The sequence below is a fragment of the Corvus hawaiiensis genome, chromosome 6 (assembly GCF_020740725.1).
Source record: "Corvus hawaiiensis isolate bCorHaw1 chromosome 6, bCorHaw1.pri.cur, whole genome shotgun sequence".
Lineage (NCBI taxonomy): Eukaryota > Metazoa > Chordata > Aves > Passeriformes > Corvidae > Corvus > Corvus hawaiiensis.
This window is the reverse complement of record NC_063218.1, coordinates 21037394-21059071: the sequence shown is the minus strand read 5'-3', so window position 1 is coordinate 21059071 and position 21678 is coordinate 21037394. Positions and strand designations below refer to the sequence as shown.

Below are 21678 nucleotides of genomic sequence, written 5' to 3'. Positions count from 1 at the left end.
TTCATATATATGACTTAAATTGGATTCTCCTTCTCCAGTCAAGTCACATAACAAGGCTTACAAATCCTTAATCCTTAAGGATTTTGAATATGTGTTTCCATTTCACATTAGCCCTCTAAGACACATTTAAACTCATTGATTCACTAACATGAACATTAGAAGCACACAAGCATATAGAGTGAGTTGACTTATCTGTAATCAAAATTTTTAACTAAGATCTAGGTCTTTTGTTTGAAGACTATATTTGGGAAAGGTTTATTATGCCTCAGGAATTCTCTGTCAGAAAGCAAGATCTTGAGCAGTAGTCAATCATCTTGAGATATTGCTCCATAAATAATCTATTTTTTTGTTCGTTTGCTTCTACTATGGACATCACCTATTCCAGAAAAACCCAAAACACTCTCACAAATATTTAGGAGTGTCCAGAGTCTAATTATTTGTTAACAAGTCATTTATTAATGGTCCTATTTTCTAATGAAACTGTTATTTCATCGCATCTGCCTTCACCTGATTTACACAGCTGTGAAATAAGAAGTGAGAAAGGTATTTTTATTTCTTCTGAAGTACTGAATAGCTCCTTATAGCAACAATTGATATAAGGGTTGTATTCACAGGCAGACTACAGGAATATTCTCACAACTCAAAATTATCCTTTCAGTACTTTTGGGAGTTATTTTTGTTATATGAACTAGATAATCTAGAAAGAGTTATTTATTTGGTTGTTTTAAGGCCTGTAAAGTATACTGTAATGAGCAATTCTGTTTGGGAAACTAGAATGTAACCTTTTACATGGTCTTCCTTTTGGTGATTTGTTTTTTTCCTTCTTACCTATATTCACAATCAGTTTTTAGATTTAGGGTCCTATAAAACTTATTGTAACAAAGGATGACAAAGAAGAGGGAATTTCTAAACTACAATTAAATCACAAAGTGAGTTTGTTTAAAAAGTTGCTTGTTGCAGTGGGGATCCTGCAACACGCATATATCAAACCAGGAGTCCCGTGGAAAGGAAATATATACGGACAGACAGATTCTTGATAGCTGTTTCAGAGATGTTTATTTCTCCAGCCGCATGGCCGGGGCTGTGCTCAGGAACTGTTCCAGTCACGGGACCAAGGGTCCTTCTGCCCGCGCAGGGAACACAAACCAACCAATGGGAACGAGGCTGAGCAGGGGCAGGGAAGCCCCGTGTCTGTGCCCTCAGGGCCCCTCTCCCAGGGCTACACGGCAGGGGAGGGACCCCAACAGTTGCTGCACATTTTTAATTTGATTTTTTTTTCTTGTAGCTGCTATTCAGCTGTGGTTTTAATTTAATTTGATCTTTTGCCTGTACATTGAAATGGGAGTTGCATTTATAGCTGATGCATTCATAACCGATTTGTCCAGGTTTCATGTGCTGTATACAGCTTGGCATGCTTTATTCAAGCACTTTTTTCTTTTGAACAGTGCAATTCTGTGCAGACTCAAATACTGTCCTTGTAGTTCTCTGTTTCCCTCCCCTTTACCTTTCTTAAATTTGAGTAGTCAGATAGTAAATTAGTCCCACCACTTATAAGAGACTTTTCTTGTATTGCTTAAGATCTAGTCAGGGTGGCATAATCTTTTGTATTAAATATAGTTTTAAGTTTTCTTGGTCAAATGTCAAGATTCCACTGTGTATTAGCAACCAGTATTAGAATAAAACACAGAAGAGGTATATTTTCCTTTATCGTTTATTATAATACAAGAAAAACAAATCTAGAAAGCACATTTCATGGAGCACCATATTGCAACAAAATTCTGCTGGCTCTCCTGCAGTGTATTTTTGACACTTAAACTATGACACACACATAGTCAGTACACACAGGCACCTACACCACGGCGATCTTATTAACAGACCCAAAGAGACGCCTCTTTCCAGTGTAGACACACTAAGGTGCACAGAGGAATGCCAGTGTGAGGGCATCTGAACACTAACTGAGCTGATCACTCTTTTGTTAGCGATCTTCATAAGCACACAAGCCCCCTCTGTCTCACCCCAATCTCTCTTCACTGAGGACTCCAAATTGGGGCCAACTGAATATGGATTTCCCACAGACATGGTGTCGAGTCGTACAAAACTGGCCAATATTCCCTACCTGACACCTCTTACTCCTTTGGTTATAGTACTGAATGAAAGTCTTAAAAACTCTTAAATCTATACTCCACATCACAGAAAAGCCACTTTCACACATGCAGAAACATAACTTCCCTCTGCACACACCTGGATGCATAGCACAAATACCTTTTTGAGAAGCTTTGTAGGTTTCCCCACCAAGATCACCTTCCTAAAAATCACTGCATTTTGTTTTTCAAAGTGTTCAGACAGTTGTTCAACAACATATTTCATAATGTATTTTCTTCTTTTTAATATATGGGGCATGTTTTCCTGCTGCCTTAAATTTATGTCATTGTCTACACAAGGAAAGAGCAAAATTCTATAGTTTTTCATCTGCAAAAAATGTTTTACATTCCTTTTATACAGTGCTAAATACAGATGCTAAGCACAGAACAATGTAGGATGATAGCCCAGAATAGCTTTTTACGTTGCTCAAAATGAAAAATACTGGAAGTTTCCCACACTAATGTTGAGACACAGTATTGGGGTCTCTATTATATACAGTAGCCTTCCAGAATACCTTCAGGCACCTATTTTGTGAGCCTTTGCTCAACATGTATGTCACACTGGAGCACCTCAAGTAATATAGTATAGTGCCCTGACAGTGAGAATGAGACAGAAGCAGCCTCAGAGCACACTAGACCAGCTGTGAAGTACAAGGCTAGCAAGGTAGTAAAATTTCTACCTGGTCCCAAAACAACTGTTGCAAAAATTTTGGGATATTGGATACATGGCCACTTTTACCATCAATTGAGGATAATGTATGACATTTAATTAAAACATTTTCAATAATTTTTTTTAATTTTCTAAAAAAAAAACCAAACCAAACCAAACCAAAAAAACTTATGTTTCTATCAGCCTCCTAGAAAATCCATTTCCTTTTTTTTTTTCCTTTATGTCCATTTGTCTTTGAAGGAAGCCCTGCTTTCTGACTAGAAGTTTTCTGGGGAAACCCAAGGTTTTGCAAAATGCATTTCTGTCTTGATAATCAGTGAGGCTGGAATAACTATAAATTTTAGGCAGGACAGTCATATATGTTGCCAAGAAAGAAAAGAAATTATTGTGTATTTTTATTTGTGGAAAATAAATGTGTTTTTCCCATTTACAGGAGACAATTTTATAATTCCTGTATACTATGTGATAAACAGGCATCTATGAATTATAAGACAAAATAATGGAAATTAAAAAGGAGAGAATGGACTTGAAAAATAATTGTAACTTTAAATATGCAAATGATATTAACAAACTGAATTACTAATTCAGACTCTTTCCTCTGAGCTAAAGGTATGTTTCAACAGCTGTGCTAAACATTTGGCTAGCATTTCCCATATAAACAGTTCAGACTTCAAGTGTATAATGAGGAAAAGATGAAAAGACTTACTAGTTTAAGTTTTACAAAGGCTATGGAGTTGCTATGGTTTAAAAAAGTTTCAGATTACTGAAGAATAGGATATAATAAGGAAAAGATGCTGTGCTGGGTATATCAATGCAGATTTTCAATTGGATTAATGTCTACATCTTTACTCACCTGAGTAAAAGGACAGTGTAGCAAAAATAGAAGAGATTCAGAGGCAAGGAAAGAATATGGACTTGTATAAGTATATGAGTTATTGTTTGTCTAAAGAAACAAACAAAAGGTATGCAAATTTCTATATAGATTATATAATGACCAACATACAGAAGAAAAATTAGGATGTGTTTAGTGGTTTAGCATATAACAGCAAGAGAAGAGAATGACATTGAAGAGCAGCCAATTTAAATATGAAAGAAAAAAATCTGTTTTCATTTTGTTTTCTTTGATCTTAAATGGGATGGTTTTTTTTATTTTAGTAAGCCTCACAAAATATTTAAATCTCAGACCTCAAAATCAGCCTCTCATAGGGATGATGAGACATCAACAATAACTTTAGACAAGGGAAAAATAATAAGGGCTGAAGCTAATAAAAATTCTGTAAGTTAAAAACTATTGCACCTTCCCCTGAAGCATCTGATACAGTCAGAGGTAGGATACTGGATTAAATAAACCATGTCGTTTGGCTATGTTACTGTTTCTATGATAATAGGTTTTAAAAATTCAGTTATACATCCCAGTTAGTCATGAAGATCTGTAACAATCTTCCACACTGAGCTATGATTTACAGTAACAGGTAGGAGAGAATAATTATTATTAGTGGTCTTAAACACCACTTATATATGCACGCATATGTATACACATACATAAAATTGTATTCTATACATATGGATGCACATATAAATGCACACACACACACAGACACAGGCCTTCTGAGAAGTGGGGCTCACCAGGAGATCTGAGGAACACTCTTTACACCCTTCCTTCGGTGCACATTACCAACTCTGTAAGTGCATGTGTGTATTAAACAGTGTATGGAGGAAAATGTGAGAAGAATGGGAAGCATGAACCTGAGTATGGGAGAAATTACCCATGTTACTGCCACTATTTCAGATCTGTGCTTGAAAACACATTTCTGAATTCCTCCTACACTGGCTAAGTTGACCAACAGCCAAGCTAGAGGAAGTTCACAATATTAATGGGCATTGTGAAAATTAAAGCACCTATGTATTTTCTATTTTTTCCTATGTTAGTATCAACACATCATATTACTGACAATGGGCAGGAAGAGAAATTAAAAGACCTAATGTGATTTTTGCCACTTTTTCTATTTATCTGTTTCATGTTTCTGCCAAAGATGAGAGAAAACTTGGATAGTCCCATCTCCGTATGGGTTTTCATTTATCAGCTCTAATAGGTTAGCTCATTATAAATATGACTTTTCATTAGGCTTGATAAAATAATTTTAGTTTTAGAAATACCTAAACTTAATATATACTCTAAGTTCACAGTATCTCTTTAAATATAACAATCAATTCCTCATACTCATTCATATGAAAGTTCTGCCATCTTTTACACTTATTCACATTAATTTGTCCTCCCTGTTTCTCTTCTGGGAAGGTTTTCAAGAACATGAGTGAAACAGACTTATCAGCTCATCTGGTAGCAGAACTGCAGCTAATCATTTCTAAGTCTGCAAACAACTTTCAGATTAAGGTAGCTATAAACTAGTTTTGGGTATCTAAGATAGCAAAAGTCAGCACGACTACATTTAACAGGGTAAATGACAGGATAGGTTTCCATTTCAATGAGGTAAAGTTGTGCATAAGTTTCCCCATCCCCAAAATACACCTGCAAGGTCATTATCTCACATTAAAAAGAAAAAAAACCAGAGAGAAATAAGTTATTTTTTTAAAAAGCTAAAAGTGAAATTACCTTTAGGCCTATTGCTAGACAGAAAGAGATGGAGGTGGGTAAAGAAACAGAGGTGAGAACCAGAGAATATTGATAAATGTGTGTTGTTAGCTCTGAGAACCAAGGGTTTGGTTGGCTTCAGCTGAGTTTTGTCTCAGGATACATGCTCTAGATGGTTCTCAGTGTTGTGTTATAAATAGTGCAGGTATTTCAGTTTTCAAATGGTAATGGGCTTATTTGATCACCTTTGTCTTTTTGGTCCAACTCCATAGATTTTAGCATCTTTCTCAGCAGGCACAGGCCTGCACACTGGATACAAACATGTAGGTAGCATTACATAGTTAATATGCTGTGCAAAGGTGTCCACAGAGAGTACAAATACCAGCAGACAAAGGTTCATCTTGCTCTGAACAGCCAGTCTGCCTGTGCGCTGCATTGCATGTGGTTCCTGCAGTCTCTGAACAATACATTTTCTACCGAGAGGAAAATTGCCACACTGCACTGCATCTGTATACAAAGTAATTGCAAACCCCCTGCTCTTCCCAGGTTCCTTGTATTGGCCACAGGGGTGTAAAGAAGCATTTCTGATGTAAAGTACAGCATTGCCTTTCCATGGAATGCCTTCCAAGCAGAAACCCTTGCTCTGCCTCATCCCAGGACTGGAGCTTCTGAGAGACAGGTCTTATCTCACCACCCTACCTGCTTGCCAGCAGCACCTTTTTGGAGAAGCCTGTTCACCTCTTCTATCCCATAGCAAGAGCAGGAGTGGGATTTTTTCACTTGACAATGTTTCTGTGGAGCTAGATTTTTGTTTAATTTTCTTTTCCTAGTTAACATTCACTTGACATTGTTATCAAATGTGTTCTCCTGCAATCATTGGAAAGATTTTATTCACACTAGCATATGTTTTCTTTTTTTTCCCTTTTGCATCACCTTAAAGGGACACATCTGTTGACATAACTTCTGTGGAGAATGGATTTCATCTTTTGCTGAAGTTTTGTTCCAGCCAAAGCCGAACCTCTTGAAGGTTGTAGAAAAAGGGGCCTTTGCCTCCCAGGTAGGCGATTTTTTGTCTCTGCACAATGCATACTCGCTCAAATGAAACCCCGTAGGCCACATTGGCATTGTTGTCCATGCAGTCAGCCACCACCTGGCACTGAGGTGGCAAGGAAAAGTGCTCTAGGAGCTGGTGAGCAGCTGCGCATCTCTCTTCCTGGCTTCTGTGTTTCTTAACTTCAAATGAAGAGGGAGAGATTCCAGGAGCAGCCCAGCCATCTGATGGGTGAGCTTCATCAATGTAGACCAACAGAAAGTCAGCCACACCAGAGAACTCCTCCACCAGCTTGCTGAAGGCTGACAGCTGGCTTGTGAACGGTGGTCAAGTAGCTGAGCCAAAGTTGACCACCAGTGGCCTCTCGGAGTTGGCAAAATCCAGAAGGTGGCATTTGGTTCCACACTTGCCACCAACATTCTTCCAGCTGCTACTGCTGCCATCACTGTCCTTGGCTATGTGGATTACACTGGAGTTTGGGGCTTCTCCTCCCAGTTTGACCTGTTGGCAGAACAAATTAAAACACAGCAAGTTAGTGTGACTTGCTTGTGCAGTATCCTTATGACAACTTTTTTCAAAATAGTCACCTGTTCAGAGTACACCTAACAAGTCACATAGGGACAGAGCAAATCATCAAAAGCAGCAGCTTCAAAATGATTGTCTTGTCCAGCTGCACTCACAGTTCAGGAAAATGTGGCATGCCTGACAAGTATGCTACTTCATTCATGTTAAAAAATTTGATAAGAGGTCTGTCCTGTCCACTACATAAATGGTCCTGTCCACCCTTATGTATTTGGAGATTTGTATTTGCTTTCAGACAGACTACCTCAAATTTCTTCTAACTTTCCTCTGCGAGACATTTTTTTTTTCCACTGGCCTTTTCCATGAGCTCTCTCCACTTGATTCATATTGTCCTTGAAGCTCACTGTTCAAAACTTCAACAGTGTTTTTATTAATTTTCAGTATAATCAGACCATTACTTCTTGTAATGAAGTAGCTCACAGACTACACCTGTTTATATATTCTAGATGTTTGCTTTTTATGAGACACCATGACTGTGTCTGCAAAACAGTAGCCTGTTGATTCAGATTAGCTAGTAAGGTGTTATAAAGCTAGGTCCCTTTTCAGCCTACAACCTACAGTTTAAGCCATTTTTCCAATTCTCAAAAATCATTCTGCATTATATTCCTGATCTTCACAACACCCTCAGTGCCCCTCAATGTTGAGAGATTTGCAGATTTGTATATCCTCTTCCATCCTGCAGTCCAAGAACAAAAATACTCAAGAGTACCCAACACAAGAGATCTCTGCAGATGCCCACTTAATATATATAACCGTTTTGACAGTGGATCACCCAAGATTGTGCTCTCTAAAATTTCTTCTAACCACTTTGCAGTAATTTCATCAGTGATTGAGTGACACATTTCCCTCTACTGCAATATTTCTTTACAAGATGGTTGGGGGAAAAAAAAACAGCAGGAATAGGGGAAAGTTTATATGATGGCTGAAGTAGGATGAGGTGAAAATTAACTGTCTCAGCTCCAACTTCAGATCTAACTAAGACCCAACAGACAATGGTGGAAAGGTCATTTTGCCTGACCACTTCTATTTGCAAGTCTATAGAAAAAAGAGACAGAAGAAAAGAAACTCAAAGGAGGGAATGCCAGAATAAGGTGGAGCCTGCAGAGGGCTCCAAGATTCTTAGCTGATAACTACTATAGAACCACAAAACATTATTGCATAATAAAATTAATTTTTAATGAGCTCTGCCACAGCAATTCCTATGTCTCTGCCTTTAACACCAATCTCTAGTACAACAATGCAATTATCCTTTTGTATTTTCCTGACTGTTCTATCTCAGTCCCCTATTTGATTATGTTCAGAAGTGTTGCTTTGAAGGAAACATACAGAGCCAAAGTCCGAAGTCTTTTACATTTTATATACTTCCTTCTGAAGCCACGCTGCAATGAAAGTCTATAGAAGTTAACACTACATGAGAACTGTGTAAAACCTGAATAAATAACTGAGTTCTGGTGCACTTCTGCTTTACATGGCGTTATAGGGTATCAGATGCAATATAGGAGTCAGATGCAGTGAGAAGCTGAGTGAACAGCTGAATACTGAACTCATGCAGTTGCTGCTGCACATAGATCCAAAGGCAAGTAGCTTGCTGATACTGGATCCTCCATTTCTCCCTCAGAAAGCTGACTACCTTGAACAAATCTGCAGTTATTCATAACTCTGCACTATTTCATCAGAATAACAATAGAAGCAAAAGTCTAATCAAAGCAAAGTTTGTAAGACACAGCCCTTAAAGCTTCCAGACTTCACAGCTATATGAGAATGTCTCACAGCATGTTGGCACCTGATTATAAGCATTATTTTGACTCCTTTCAATAGGGCAAATTGAAACACAACCATGCTGCCATTCTCACTCACTGATCAGCAAGGAAGAGAACCACAGAAAGAAAAATGGCCTGAGACCCACAAATCTCTCCAGGCCAAGCATGTGGTGATCCTGCCACTAGAAGCAGAGGATGTGCAGCTGCAGCATAGTCAAGAGAACCAATGATGCCCTGGGAAAGCAAAGCCCCTTTTGCCCCTATCCCTGTAAACCTGCTGCATCTGCAGCATTGCTATCTGTTAGAGCCCTAGTAACCATTTAAAAAAAGACTCGTGCTTCGCCTTTGAAAGCAAGAGGCTTGAAACAGCTGAGTTTAGGACCTGATGTGTGAGCATGCTGTCCACTGGACTCAAAGAAAGAAAATAACTATATCCCAGTTTTTGACAAGAAATTATCTGTCTGGAGAGGCAGGCTCAGAGACTCAGGCTCTTGCATTTAAGAAGTAGCATTAAACATCTTACAGTACTTAAGGCCACCTACACCTTAGCAGGTAGCAGGTAGTCTTTTGTTCAGCTACTGAAAATTTCTCTCTGCCATTCTGTGACGTAAGATAGGTAAGGCAGGAGTGAATAAGGTAAAGGGCTGCACTTGAACAAAGAAATATACAGGTCAAGATCATGTGGCATCCATATAATCACCCTGGGGGCTTCATTCAATCCAGAAGCCAACTAAACAATTCAGCAATTTGTGATAAATTGGTGACTGCCAATAAAAGGGTACATCTCGTGAAACACGCACATGCATATCTGAACAAACACTAGATCCCTCTTTACCTAGAAAGCTTAACTGTTCCTGCACTACCATACATGCTTTTTCAGAGCGATATTGCTCAGAACGTGCCTTTTGGGCAAAGCCTGACATGTAAGTATTTGTGCTGCACCCACTCCCTAGATGAATAATGGACCTCAGTATTTAAGAGTGTGTGCTCATCCAGTCAAAGAAAAGAAGTAATGACGTGCAATTTATCTCACAAATCGCATTTAAACAGCACACTTCAAATTTCTGATATTTGCTCTCCCTTTTCAGCGAAGAAGAAAAATAAAGGTAAAAAGAAGCACCTATAAGTCAGGAATGAATCGAACTGCTTAGGACCAAAGAAACATCTGAGCAGCTGTTTCTACATACTCCTCAGGTTTTGTTTTACAAAACTATCATGTCTGAAAATACCTAGCCACCACTCTTGAACTGGGAAACCACAGGTTGCTTCTTGATCATTTTAAGCAGAAAGAGAAGCTATGTATCATAAGCTCCACACTACCAACTCCTCACTCAGGTCTACCAAACCCTTTCATTTCCTAGGCCAGTTTGCAAACCCTGAAGAAACAGACTAATAAAATAACTTCCAGCAGACACCAACATGGGAATGCCCTTCAAGTCCTATTTAACACTGATACCAAAGATGGCAACATATTTTCTGTTCTTCAACAACACAAGTTTGCATTCTGTCTCTCATATTCCTTATGGACTATAAAAATAGATGGAGATAGGAAACAAAGTACAAAGAAGCCCTTATCCATCTATACAGCTATACATCACCTTACAGCAGTTTCTCTTCATTTCCCACAGCCATGAAGGAAGTCTCATGGCCGCAGGTTACCTATCATTTCAATTTTTGTTTCTAGGAGTGCTTGTGTTGGGTTTTTTCCCCTTAATGAGACATCCTTGCCAAGCAGGCATTCACGAGGCATTTTCTGCTCTTGTAGAGAAGTAATTAGGTCGGTGCCTTGTTCCATGCCAGTGCCAGGCACTCCAAAAAGCAGCCCTGCCCAGTCGTTAATGCTTAAACATAAATAGCAGCGGCAGATCCACTAATTGGTCTTGATGAAGCACTGACGTTCCCAAGGGACTGTTTATTTCACCAGACTCTGAAGCGATTGACAAGGATGACAATACCATCCTTGCTGATCATCTGCATTGTAGGCCTTGGCCATCTTCTTTGTTGTTATTTATTGAAAGAAAAAATAGCTCTTGGAAAAGAAAATCAATGCAATGAGAAAACAAACAAAAACACCCATGTATTCAGCCAAACTGCTTTTGAAACCTTACACAAAGGCAGGCAAAATATAAATTCTGAGAAACAAACCAGCAGAATTCCCCTCACACGCAACCCAGCATTTCCATAATCACGTACTTTTGTGCATGAGTATTTGGCCATTCAGTGCCAGCCTTCTGAATGAGGTAGAAACCAAGCAGCACGCAGGCATCCCCTCCCACACAGCCTGCATGGGACATGCAAGGTAGGCCAACCAAATCTGAGAGCCAGCCCAGCCATCAGCAGGGGCAAGCAGCAACACCAAAGCAGTGACTTGCATCATTTGTGAGAATTTTGTGTTTGTCTGACAGCCTGTTCTCAGTCTGCATGCAGAGTGAAAAGGGAACAAGATTGCTGATGCTTTAGCACACAGCCTGCAAAATGAAGGAGACTTAAAAGCAGGAGAGAAAGCCCTATTCATTAACTGCAGGCTAGAAATAGCACATACTGCTAACTTTGTTGTATATTTCCCATAAGGACTAGGTAAAGCCCCATGGACAAAACATTGCCTCTTCATTTACCTTTTCTTTTTTCCTGTTTTGCTTTTATCAGTTTCAGCATAACCTTCCTGGGATCCTGTGCACTGGAATACAGCTTTCATTCCCTGCATCAGGGATTTTCATACAGTTTGGAAGACACCCTAAAAAATAGGTGCTGCCAGACAAATAGCAGTTTGTGATATTAGTCATTTGAATATGGACATATTGTGTCGTGTTTGGGACTGGAGTGCAGCGACTGGTAATGAACTGAATCCCTGCAGCCTTTAGCTTTTTTTTGAATTCTCTGCTTTGATTTGATCCCATTCAGCTAAGTATACCTTCATCCAAATCATAATTTGGCTCTGGTTGGGGAATTCTACAAACTATTATTTTTGTTTTCTTTATTTACATGACCCAGAGTAGTGCAGTTGATAAAATTAACAGGACACCCTTGTCTGGAGTAGAGTAAAGGTGCACAAGTTGTTCATTTGTCTTGGGAAGGTGGCAACTTGAATTACTGGAATCAGAGAGTAGAGACTAGAAATGACTCAAGCTTTCCCAGAGCCTTTTATTTGGGATCGGGTATGTAGACCTGACGGAGGGAAGTGAGAGACAAATTAACAGGGCACAGTCCAGATAAAAATAACTAGTCAAATGCTGCTCTCTCCATTTAAAAGCCGCCAGTCCCACAAATGAGTATGCATGGCACAGGGAAAGCATAAAGGAGCCTTTTGCCTTTCACTCTTGAAGTTAATTTTAGTTCCTGTGATTGGGGAGCCTGGAGAATGCTTCTTAAGGGCTTTATGCTTCCCTCAAGATGGGAGCATGGCCTACTACACCATGGCCACTGGGATCTACCTATAGGTGATAGAGGCCTTCATCAGTTTTTGTTACTCAGCACATGAAGGGAATTTGATATTCATTTGGATGATGGTTTTTTACTTTTTTTTTTTACCCAGCTTTAGCACTGTATGAATACACAGTGGTGGTTTTGACAGAGAGGTAGAGCCAGCACGCAAGAACACTGTACAATCCTCTTCCTGAATAGTGCCTGTTAGCTAATTTTTTTGTGTCTATCACAGTTTTTTGTGTCTATCACAGCAAAAGGCAGGGTTTTTTGTTGTCAAAGCTTTGACAGCAAGGCGAGCACTCCTTCTAGGCAGTTTTTCACACATAAGGGTGAAAATGGAACAGTGCAAAGAGGTGGTGTGGAAGAAGTGAACTTAGATCTGCAAAATGAAGTGGGATGAGACCCCATGTGGGATGAAAGTCCTCATATTCCTTTTCCTGCCCTTTGTCTGTTTTGAATGTTTGAACTCTTAAGTTCCGTGGGACCGACTCTCTGCTCCTCTTGTTGGGACACGGCCTAGTACAGTGGGTCCCTGGCCTAGGTTGGTCCTCAGACACAGCTATAACAAACATGATTATATATTAATAATAATGACAATTTTTTAATAATAATTGCAATGTCAAGGCCAAATACCGTAGAATTTATGTTCCAAAGTTTGCAGAAGTTTTAATTGTGGTTTGGTTCAGTTTTGTTTTTCTCACTTCTTTCAAGTTTTCATTTGCAAATGTCAATGAAAACAATTCTGCTAAAGCTGAACTTTGTAAAACAGATAAAATATTTTTAATACCACACGATGTCTAGTTCTAAACCCTGAAATTATACAACAGACTTTCTTTCACAAATTCCCTTTATCACAGTCAACGGCAGAGAGATATACTTCCTTACCTTGCCAGACAAAATGAATACAAATAGTAAGTATGAAGGTTCTGTCTGTTTCAACCTTTAAAATGTTTCCCCAAAAAGCAAAGAGTTACTTGACAGCCAATGAGCAGGTAGAGGATCATGCTTTTATTTTACTTTCACATATATCTTTGTGATAATGTTGTGCAGCACACATTTAACATGTCAGGTTTGGGACTGTTTTGCTTTGCATGCTGATTTACTTTAGAGCATGTACCTACCAGGCAGGCAAAAGCAGCCAAAGGTAATTTAATTGTGCCTGCCTGAAAACCCAGGAAAATCTCACTAGGTATTTACTGAACCACTCTGCTTGCTGCTACATCCAGAGCTGGGCCTACGCCACGAACCTGGGATCCTGTGCCAGCCATTCCCCTGTGTTGGGACTGTCATGCCGGAGCTTGCTGCTGGCCCATTCTAAAGACAGTAAAAAGCTGTACAAGTACACACACACCCATCACCATCCATCACTTGAGATACCAGCATCCCTCTGAGGCCCATGACGCACAGTTACGCACATCTCCGTGTATGTGCACATGCGCATGTTGCCACCATAGGTGCACCACAGCATTCCTAAGCATTGGGCTGCTGCAGGGAGAGGCCATTAAGGTCTTCCCTCTAACTACCCTACACTGAGGTGAAGAGGGAGGATTTCCTCAAGGATAACATTAAAGCTTTCTACTTGAGACCATGAATGATAGCCCTGCCTTGCTGAAACACAGAGTTCATACCTGGCACTGGAAAAGCTCCCAGCAGCAGGGAGGCATCACTAATGGGGGCAACCATTTTTGAATGTATTTTAAAAGTGTGTTAAGACAACAATTTCTCACCTTTGGAATCATAGAAAACAGATTCATCTCACTACTAAATAAAGCATAGACCTTAGCAGGTAAAAATAAGGTTTTGCATTTTTTTTTTCAAAACTTCTTCAGCTTTTTCTTTGGATTTTTGCAGATGTGTGATACATTCAGTATACATGCTTTAAGCTAAAACAAATACCTCACTGGCATTTGTAGGAATAGCCTATGTAAATCATGGTTACACTAACACCCTCCCAAAAGTCTTGGTTTTTCTCTCTCAGCAATAGCTGTGGCTGCATTCACATCTGTATATATGTGTACATAGACACATATATATGTGTATACATACACAGAGAAATGAGAGAGTCTGACTCCTGGAAAAGTAGATTATGTATGCTTATATATGTGTACTTTTGCCTTTTTATACATATATGTATGTACATATATAGAGACAAATATGTATATATGTATAGATCTTTATACGTGCGAACATATAAAATTGTAAATACCTACACACACACATATAAAAATAATATTTAAAACATTTGCACTCTTTCAATTACAGAAAGTTAATGTAACTTGACTACTAGCTCTGTTTATCTCTGTTATGATGATTAGTTTGGTCCTAAAAACTCCCTTGTAATGTAAGACATGCTTGCCTCTTGGAAAATAATAGGAGAATGGTCTATAAATCACAAAGCTGGTGCAGTGTAGACAATATCGAGTCTGACATATATTGAACACCGAGCTAAGGAAGTAAAAAGAAATATATTATTCATTAGTAAAATTTACATTAAAAATCATAATAAAAGAGCAATTATTTTGATTCCAGGAGGATTTTAAAATATGGAGAAAACCAGTCACATAGAATGTTCCAATAAGAAAGAACACTGAATATTCTCTGCATACAATACAACAAAATTTGCATTGCCTCCCCACTGAGGATGTTAAAATCTTCAACTGTTGTTAGGTAATCTTGCCTATGAAGTAACTGTCCTCACCAAAAAATCATGTGCAATGATACTTAATAACAACAAAAAGCAGAAAAAAAAGTTGAAATTTGGATATTAATAAGGTTTTCTAGACAATGAGAAAGTAAATCAGAATAGCTGTTTTGAAATATACTCTAACCATTACAAGACCATATCTTGTACACACTATTCCTTGAAAAAAAATCAATTCTGGGACAGTGCATGCTTTCAAGGCAAAGATCCTTTCTTGTAACAAATTTACCTTAGTTCTGAATATAGTATCTACTCACAGTGTTTTTCTGGAACAGCTTCCAATAAATTTTTCTTTGAATAGAAATTTTACATCAAGTACTTTTGTGAGAAATATTATGAAATGTACTCAGGAAGATTCTGTGTGAGTGACACAAAGCATAGTAAAACCAAGCACAGTTAGTTCTTTGAGCCAGTCTTCTGCTAACTGGCAGTCTAGCTTTGGTTATCTCAGACATCTGCAATTCTGCTAGTCTACATGAAAAATAGTGATTTTTCTTATAAATACTACTCAGTAGAATGAGTTTGAGTACCTTTTTAAGTAATTTGCTAATACCTGGCTTTAGCTGGCAAATTGGAGCAACAAGCAATCACGGTTATGGTATCGGCTACATTTTGCCATGCTGTATAGTGCCCTGATTCCATAATATTTTCATTTCTCACATATTGTCTCAGATTAAGGTATCACAACTGGGTAATTCAAGTCAGGATTTAGAAAAGGGCTAGTTAAGGAAAAATATGCTTTGTGGGACATTCTTTGATATATTTCACTATTTCTCATGTTTTTTAAATATGTTACAAAGCACAGTATGTTTCAACCTTTTTCAACTCTACTAGTACAACTTTTCAGATGAAACTTTTTCCTTTTTCTTCCTTACAGAAGCAGCAGAAGATTCTCATCTGTTGTGGGGGTGATAAGACTTCTTCCAATATTGCTTCTCAGTTTATTTTTTCCCCTTTATAATTTGATTTCTATACTTAACTATCTTTCTGTGACAAACAAGAGTTTCCAAAGATCTGCTGTCCTTATGGCCCATAATTCTATTAAGTAAAACAGTCTTTCCATGAATCATTGGTCAATTCATTTTGTCTTAAGGACAGCTGCCATGAATGGACTTTTTCCTCTTTTTGGAACAAGGTGATAAAATTTGGTTATGTTTTATATGCATTTCTCTGCTGAGTTCATTGAGGCCCAGAGTTCATTCTAGGAACCTTATGGCCTGATTGACCTGAACAACCTAGGTGATTTGACCATGATAAGGGAGAGAATAAAATTACCAAAGTTCAAGTTATGAGTTTCATTGCCAATACCAAAAATAACACAGAGTCATCATACCTGTAGCTTCCACAGTTAACATCAATGATACTGAAGGAAAGCCAATGCATGACTTTGGAAGCTATAGAAATGCATGCAATATCTTAATTTTTAAAAATTGTGTGTAATTTAAGCAAAAAGAGATTGAAAATATCTCATGGATTTAAGGTTTCTTACAGTTTCACAACTTCTCCACACCCCAGGCCACACATAGATTGCAAATATGAGACCTCAAAACTTGACTGTTGCAGTCGTGCTACCAACTTCCACTGGAGCCTTGACCAAGTCATATGTTAACTGTCCTGCCTTGCCTTGTCTTTAAAATGGGAACGATTGTGTTCACTGACCCATTTAACAAGGCCACTGTAAAATGTACTTACTTAATGTCTATGAAGAGAATAAAAGCAAAGCCTAGAAGGGCTAGAATAGTGGGCTTCATTCAGCATTATTTTATTTGGGTAGCCAGCTGGATGATTCCTGGGGTGGCAATAAGAGGTTGACCCATTTGGCAAAAGCTAAAGTTATTTATATTTGTCTTACACTGAAACTTAATGTCCCCATGGCTTAGGTTTCAGTCTAAGCAGATGGTATTCCATATCACAAAGTCAGCAAACACCAACATCACCAGCTCTTCACATTTTTAGATAAGAGCAAACACAAAGGCTATTCTAGAGGTGTGAAAGTGAACTGGGGGGAAGGCAATACAAAAACAAATATTTCAGTGGAGTATCTTTTGGATAGGACCCTTAGATAGCACATGGAGTATGTTAAATTAGATGGTCTAAATAAGACAACAAATTAACAGACTAAGCACTGTTTTGAAAGCCACAGAGCTCTGAATCCAGTTCTTCTACTTACTAACTGGGTGGTCTGTGCAAGAAATTTCATGGGTTTGGGTCCACCTTTTCAATCTATAAAAGGGAATTCTAGCTACCTCATGAGACCTGGGCAGTTCCACCGGGTAATGTTTGTAAGAAATCTTAAAAGGAAAAGTATATGTTGCATAACTGTTACTGACTTTATTAACTTAAATCACCAGGCAGCTGTCCGACAGCTAGTCAAGTTCATTTTTAATCTCTGACATGTCCCTCTGTCACTGCTTTCATGAAGGAAAAGTGCCACTATTTCAATTTGTGAACAGTTTTACTATTACTTGGATGTCTCCTCCAATATAAAAGTTAACATATGAGTAATAGAAAATGCCAGTGTAATGACAATGATTCATTTCTATATTTTACTCTAGGTAAAACAACTCTAGTTATATAGCTAACCTCTATGTAGAGCTCTATCTGAAGATGCAGTCTTTTTATAATATCTGAGGATCTCACATAATAAACTACAACTGCGAAAACATCTAGAGTATTTTACAATTACTCTTACACGAAGATCTTGAAATACTTTAAAAACATGAAGATTATTATTCATGCTGTTGGGGAAACTGAGGCACACCTAAACTAAGTGACGTGGCCAAGGCTGCACAGAGGGTTAGCAGGGAGTCAGCAGCTCCAGAATTTCATGAATTCTTAACCCCGACTCAGAAGTACCGCTCCTTTCAGCTTATACTTCTCCCATCAAATTTAACATCAGATAGGAGATAGTCTGCACCACAGTCATTCCCTTGCCTTCCCCGCTGACGAGCGGGATGCTCATCCCAGCTCACCCACCCCAACCCCACCGTCCCCATCCCCCCGTACTCACCTGCTTGTAGGCGTCCAGGAGGAAGCTGTTCCAGACGCAGCGCAGCCCCTCCGAGGTCAGCATCCTCCGCCACTCACCGCGCCCAGACTTAGAGCGGCTCAGAAACAGAACCATGTGCTTCAGGAGAATCACAGAGTCATAGAGCGCAAGAAAGAGGCAATTGGAGAAAAAGACCGGCAAGATCTGAAGCGTGATCAACAAATCCACACTTAGCAGACCCATCTTCCTTGCTGCTTCTCCTCAGCCGGATACCTTCAGCTCTCTTTATTGCTCTGTACCCTCATTTAAAAGAGTAAAGTAAAAGGCATTTCAAAAGCCTCATTACCCCTTTCACAGCTGCTGTCTTTAAAATAAGCAGAGATAGTTAAGTATGAGCAGGCTGGTTAAAATCATAACTGCACGATACTCATTCAACTGCAAGCTGCTTATTTTTCAGATATTTAGATGTTAACAAAAATTCTCTTAACCAGGAGACCTGATTTTGCTGAAGAGAGAGGCAGCTGTGTTTCCAGTTCCCTGCAGTTACAAAATTTAAGCTGAGACTGTTAATTGTTAACTTTCCTGCACTATCCCATTGTTTCCCAGCTATTTAAGCACTGAACAGACCTCTCATTTCTGTGTCAGTAAAGCTAGCTCCCAGGTGCAACAATACTCTTAAAAAAAGGTTTATGTACATAAACTTTCTGTTCCTTCCTCCCTGCCTCCCTCCCTCTCTTTCCCTCTCTGCCTCCCCCGCCCCCCCCCCCCCCTCCTACTCCGCGTCTCTGTATTCCTGCCTTCTTCCTCTCGCACTCTCTCTTTGCTATCTGCCTATGGTGCAAAGTGCTCTCCCCTCTGGAGTCCTAGCTTGCTTCCCTGAAGCCTTTTATACATTCCCTAGCTAATTGCTGCAATAGAGAAATGAAACCCTAATCTTAGTAAAGATCTTGACGTCAATGTAAAAGAGGGCTTTACTTTGGCCAGGACTGCAGTGAATAGAAAAAATTAAATTCTCAAAACTTTTTTTTTTCCCTTAAGAGAGAGGAGAAAAAAAAGAGACACGGAGAGCAAGGGTGGAACTTTGCTTTCCTTTGAAAAGGAAAAAGAAAAAACCCAATATGCTTCTGAATGTTCTTACAAAATGCTTCCAAATTTTGGAAGAAGTATTTTCATGTGACATGGAAGGTGACACAGCAACACAGACTTCTGTTGTTGATAGGTTTTCTCTTATGGTTGTTTTTTTCCTTTGTCCTTTTGTCTTTTGTAGGAAGGTGTGTGAGTGGATGCACCCCAAGAAAGGGAACATTTCTGTACATTTTTCTCCCACCTGCCTGAAGTACATATATAGTGTTTAAATATCTTTTGTTGTTTTCTTGGTAGGTGAACACCTATCACTGACTTCATCTACTGATATGTAAGAGTAGGAGATAAGAAAGGAAGAAAAGTAGTTTTTGATGGATTTGGGTTTTTGAAGCTAAATTTCCCTGCCTAAAGAAGTATATGCTTCAGTCATAAACGCTGTTAATCAGCAGAGCTTGAAGGACTTTAATATACCCCTATGATAGCTACTTACATCCACTAGTCTACTAAGGTTAACTAACTTTTGGTTAAATCTTGTACAGAAAAAACAGAAATTTCCTCTGTTAGAGCCATTTGTACTTTAACAATTGCAAGTATCCCCTACAGCCCCACATTGAAGGTTTTTTGTTCATTTGCACTTCTTTTTGTTTCACATTTTTAGTCCAATACTTAGTCCTCTTTTCACATGAGTTTTTGGGGAGCTACAGTACATGTGTTTGTTTGGGGGTTTTTTTAGCATGGTTCTAAATCCCTTAGGTAAATATTTCATGCATTTCCTGTTGCAGACATCCATAATTTTGGTTTTTAGTGGATGTGTTCACTAAGTTCTTACGTAGGCTCTCCTCACCGGATACATTTCATTCCCAGAGATGCCAGCATGATATCTAACCTCTGTCAATTCACATCCTTGATGAGGAGTACAAGCTTACTTTATTAATATATCTTAGTCTTCATCAGTCATCACTATCCTTTCACTGCTAGCAAATGCAGAAGGTAGACACCATCAATCTTACCTAGTCTGGGGTCTTTAATTTTCAGACATTGTAATATCACCTGGCCTGTCATTATACAAGGATGTACACCTCTAGAAAAGCCATCCCGTGTCTTGTCTTGTTCTCACAAGAAAACTTTGTTTAGGTAGCTTAATTTCAGGCATTTGCAAAAGATATCACCCAGACAGGATATCTTCCAGCAAATGTTTACTCATAGAAATAACTCTAAAAGTTTGCACAAATTAAACCAGTGACCTTCTGCATTACTAGCATAAACAAAACAAAAAAAAAAAGATGGAGTTTCTTATTCAAACTATTTTTAAGTCAAATGTTGGTGATGACAGTGTTCTGTTGCCATAGAAGGATTGCAACCTCACAGATCTGGCTTTATTACTAAAACTTGCAAAAACACGTTATAAGAAGGCATTTATGTATCCCCACACATGGATGAGTCAGTGTGCTCATGTCATGTGAGCACAAGACAGGAACAAGGGTCTCCAGAGCTGCTAAACTAGCTTACTGTCTGACCTCGGGCAAGCATATGTAATCACTTGATTACAAGCACTCTTAAGCCTAAGCTACCTTTCTGTAGATCCACCACTAAAAAATACATGATTCTGTCTGGGAAGGTCCTCTTTCTTTATTTTGGGAAGGCCTGTTAAACGGCAGGCCTGGAGATTGTTGATGACAGTGCCAGATGAATCATCAGCCATTGTTTCTGAGAACAGTTTGCAAACAGCTCTGAGGACAGTCCAGCTCAAACGCTTCCTGTTCCCTGGAGGTAAAGTCAGGCAAGAACATACCCTGGGAACACAATGTATTCTGGGTTCCTGTGAAACAACTGCCCCTACCCACAGCATGCTTCATGGGTGAAGAGGTTGTTTGTAAGACAGCTGGAGACTAGACAGCTACAGAGCTTTGAAGTGCATCGGGAGCTGAGCAGGAAGCCCATGGAGCACTGGTGTGAGATGGTAGTTCGTATTTACTGTGTCACCTTTCTTGCCTATGTAGCAGACTGTGTGTATAGAGTTAAACAAAACTACAACAGATTGTGTGTTTGGGAGCTTCAGTCAAGAAATGGATGATAACTCCCTAATGCAACCCTAAAATCATAAATCTTTTGAGTAAATAAATGTAAAAAGATCGTTTTTCTCATTGCTGTCTTCAGAAGCAGCCTGTCTCTGCAGGGCACAATGCACTACTAGTCAGCTTGACAGGAGAGTCCAGCAGCCCTCAACAGAGAAGGAAAGCTTAACTCTGCTTTTTGACAGTAGTTAGTAGTTGCTCCTTCTTGACTGAAACAATTGATCCCTGTGTTTATTTCTCTCAGACATCAAAAATACAAGGGAAATCACTACTTGCCTCTTTTGTGAAAGTCTGGTATATAGAGCATAATCTCACTTTTGAAGCGTGAAGATGGTAATGAAACAAGAAAGGCTAGATCTTGCAGACCTTGAGACACTAAGAGAGCCTTGAAGTCTTGAAGCCGTTCTTCTTGAAGGAAAATGGGATGAATTTGATATATGAGGAATAATTAGGCAGGATTCAATTCACGCATGAAAGAACTGAGATAGGGTTCAGCTAAAGCTCATTTCAGTTACCTGCTCTGCCATACCTTCCCATATAATTTGGGCATAGCCCTACAATGTACCTCAGTTCTCTTCATCAGCAAAAGAAAATAAAATCCTCTCATAATCTA

At 39.0% G+C, this 21678-nt stretch overlaps 1 protein-coding gene across 2 annotated transcripts; it reads right to left on the bottom strand.

Moving 5' to 3' along the window:
• Positions 1-1693: 1693 nt before the first annotated feature.
• On the bottom strand, positions 1694-18817 carry DIO2 (iodothyronine deiodinase 2). Of its 2 annotated transcripts, none has more exons than XM_048307571.1 (2): positions 17929-18811; positions 1694-6953 (listed from the first exon to the last, which is right to left on the bottom strand). In XM_048307571.1, exons 1-2 carry the CDS (start codon positions 18148-18150, stop codon positions 6336-6338), a joined length of 840 nt encoding a protein of 279 aa, XP_048163528.1. In that variant the 5' UTR covers positions 18151-18811; the 3' UTR covers positions 1694-6335. The 2 variants fall into 2 exon arrangements, with proteins under 2 accessions (XP_048163528.1, XP_048163529.1); XM_048307572.1 differs by having other exon boundaries at positions 6322-6953; positions 17929-18817.
• Between the last annotated feature and the right edge of the window lie 2861 nt (positions 18818-21678).